General features: G+C 38.9%; 1 protein-coding gene across 6 annotated transcripts in view; it reads right to left on the bottom strand.

Moving 5' to 3' along the window:
- palld (palladin, cytoskeletal associated protein) overlaps positions 1-2,823 on the bottom strand; it is a 126,827-nt gene that overhangs the window by 43,289 nt on the left and 80,715 nt on the right. The window contains exon 1 of one of the 6 annotated variants that reach the window (XM_014020535.1): positions 724-819. The exons of the other annotated variants lie outside the window; for them this stretch is intronic. Coding sequence (XP_013875989.1) covers positions 724-749 — 26 coding nt within the window. The 5' untranslated portion in view covers positions 750-819. Of the gene's footprint in view, positions 1-723; positions 820-2,823 lie in introns of those variants that run through there. 6 annotated transcript variants of the gene reach the window in all.

The raw sequence follows: 2,823 nt of genomic DNA, 5'->3' as shown, positions 1-2,823 counted from the left end.
ACAGAACACACCGACAGCGGGACGAGGGTCCTGCTGCAGCCGAGCCGAACCTGCATTGTCCGGAACAGCTGATCAGAGTCAAACCATTACAAACTCATAAAAGGGGATAAAACAGACGTTTTACATGGTGAAATGTGACTGATGAAAACTTAGGAGCTTAATCCGACACCAGTTTGACGATGAATAACGTTGGGTGACGAGTCTAACCTTTTTTTTTCACGTAGRACTCCACCGAGAAGAAATCCCGTGCATACTGCCTGCTTAAATGTTCRCTACGTCAGAACTTATTTTGCAAATGTGTTTCCATCTCTGCTTTTGCGCATTAACTCTTACAGGATGGGGGAAATTGGTCTTGGCGGAGATTTGCACTCTCCGACTGCTTCTAGTTAATCATTTTGCTTTTGTTGTTTTTTTGTCACATTGTGTGCTGTTTTATCTCTTCTTCTGTTTTATTTCCTGTGTTTTTATGTCTTATATCTTGTAAAGCACTTTGTGGTTTCTGAGCTGTGAAAGGTGCTACATAAATAAACTTTACTTACTTATTAACCTTTGGAGTCAGTCCAATTCAAGATGGCCACAACAGTTAATTGAGCATAATAAACACAAAAATACCGGTCAAATTTATGTTGTTTTTATAGCCTAATTTTTCTTAACATTAGCCGAGTTTTAAAGTGACATAAAAGGTTGTGATGGGTAATATGAATTTCTTCAATAAATGCTTACCTTTGAATAATTTGTGCATTTCTCATTGTTTAACACACTATGCTAATTTCTGTCAGCAAGGTAGGCCAGTTTCCATGTTGTCAGCTCCAAAATACCCTCACTCTGCCTTTGCTCTGATCTCTTCATCTCTCCATTCTTTCCTCCAGCTCTCGTTTGTGTTATAAAGGTCAGCTCCCACAGCTCTCTTCCTTATTTGGAAAGTTTCTCCATTCCTCACAGGTCACTGGAGCTCGTCCGACCAATCCAGCGGTTTGTTGGTCTGCTGCCTCAGCCAATCCTGCATCTCCCATTTCCTTTTAAGGACTGCCCCTCTGTAACAGCCCAGGCTGCAGGTGAAATGATCTTTGTACTTCTCCTTCATTGTGACTTTGTTTCAATTTTTATTACTCGCTGCAAAAAGGCGAAAAGCCAGCTGACTTTAAAAAAAATGGATTAACTCAATTAATTTTATGAAAACTGTCCAGAAATTCAGTGTGCCTGAGTGTTTGCTCTGAATTACTCTGAGGGCTAACATTGCATATAGCACTATTCTTAATGTTTTACTGAAAAGGCTAAAACTCTGACATTTCTCTGATGATAGTTTAAAACTCTCCTTCAAGGAATGCTAGGCTTTAAATCAAGTCTGTTTGCAAATCTCTTCTATATTTCCCGTCTCTTTTCCCATTTGTGTGCAATCAAAGACCAGGCATGTGTCCTGCAGAAGGTGTTCCACAAATCCAGTCTGTGCTTCACCTTCATATCAAATTAGACGCTTCATGAAAAGAGCCATTAGCTCTCAGTGAGGAGTCTGTGCGGTATGTGGTTCTGTAGCTGTTTTCTATAAAACCATCAGCGACACCTCAATAAGAAAGTGATTGTTATTACATCATTAGAGGTTTACACCTCGTAAACACAAACACACTGCTGAGAGGAAGGTCTGAGTCACAGTGCAAACATGCGACAAATCCGGACAAAGGAATTTATCTGCTCTGCTGTGAGACAAATGAACAACAGATGAAGTTAATAAGTGAAGTACAGGAGCAGGACCACGCCCCTTCCACCTTCTGATCACTCAGCGTCTACAGAAACTCACCTCACCTGGTGTTTCACCTTCACCTCGCTGTTTCCACACCCACCCTCCCCTTTCGCCTAGACTCCCCCGCACGCCCTCACACCCCCTTCCCCCACACAGCAAAATTGGAAGTGTTCAAATTTCAGTGTTGAACTTTTCAGAGTTGATTTCAACTCCCAAAGTGTTATTTTCAAAAATTCTTAATTAACTGACATCCAGTGTTGGTGTTAATTCACTGAGTTGACTTTATCAGTGTTGTCTCAACTCTAGAGTTAAATAAGCTCCGCCTACTGTTACGAGTTAAATAACACTTAACAGTGTTGTTATTTAACACCATGCAGTGTTGAAAAAAATATTCTGGAAAACCCAACCCTCTTCCACCTCATGCCAGAATTTTCTAAGCAAGGGATTCTGGGTAACATTGTGGAAATGATGTGTATGACTATTAAAAATGGGTAACACTTTCTTTTACTGTACCCTTATTGCTCTTATTATCATATAATTACAAGGTAATAAAGAAATGTAATTAAATGTAATTACTACCTTATTACCATGTAATTATGTGGTAATTAGGGTACAATTTTACTATGTATTTAATTGTATGCAATAATGTAGCACTTACCTGGTAATGTATTACAATTCACTATGTAACACCAAAATAAGTAGTAGGTAATTTGGACAGTTTTAAAGTTATATTTTATTGCAATTAACCAATAACACCAAAATTTAGTTGCATTCTTTTGGTTATAAATATAGTGTTGAGTTACTATTGAATAATAATTTGATTCTAGTTACCCAATAAAGGTGTCAGGGCTGACAAAATAACCCAGGGCACAGGACGATGTCAAAAATCAAAAAAGCACGAGGTCTTTAATAAAATAACTCAAGGAGGCTGAAAATACAGCAGAAACTCACTATGACTTGGAGGTAGACAAACAACATAGGACAGGACATGACCAGGTAGACAGAACAATGATCCGACAATGACACAGAGACAAGACTGAGCTTAAATACACAGAAAACTAATGAGGGAACAGAAAACACCTGGG

Source organism: Austrofundulus limnaeus, unplaced genomic scaffold (genome assembly GCF_001266775.1).
Source record: "Austrofundulus limnaeus strain Quisiro unplaced genomic scaffold, Austrofundulus_limnaeus-1.0 Scaffold256, whole genome shotgun sequence".
NCBI classification, from domain to species: domain Eukaryota; kingdom Metazoa; phylum Chordata; class Actinopteri; order Cyprinodontiformes; family Rivulidae; genus Austrofundulus; species Austrofundulus limnaeus.
This window is presented reverse-complemented; position numbering and strand designations above follow the sequence as displayed.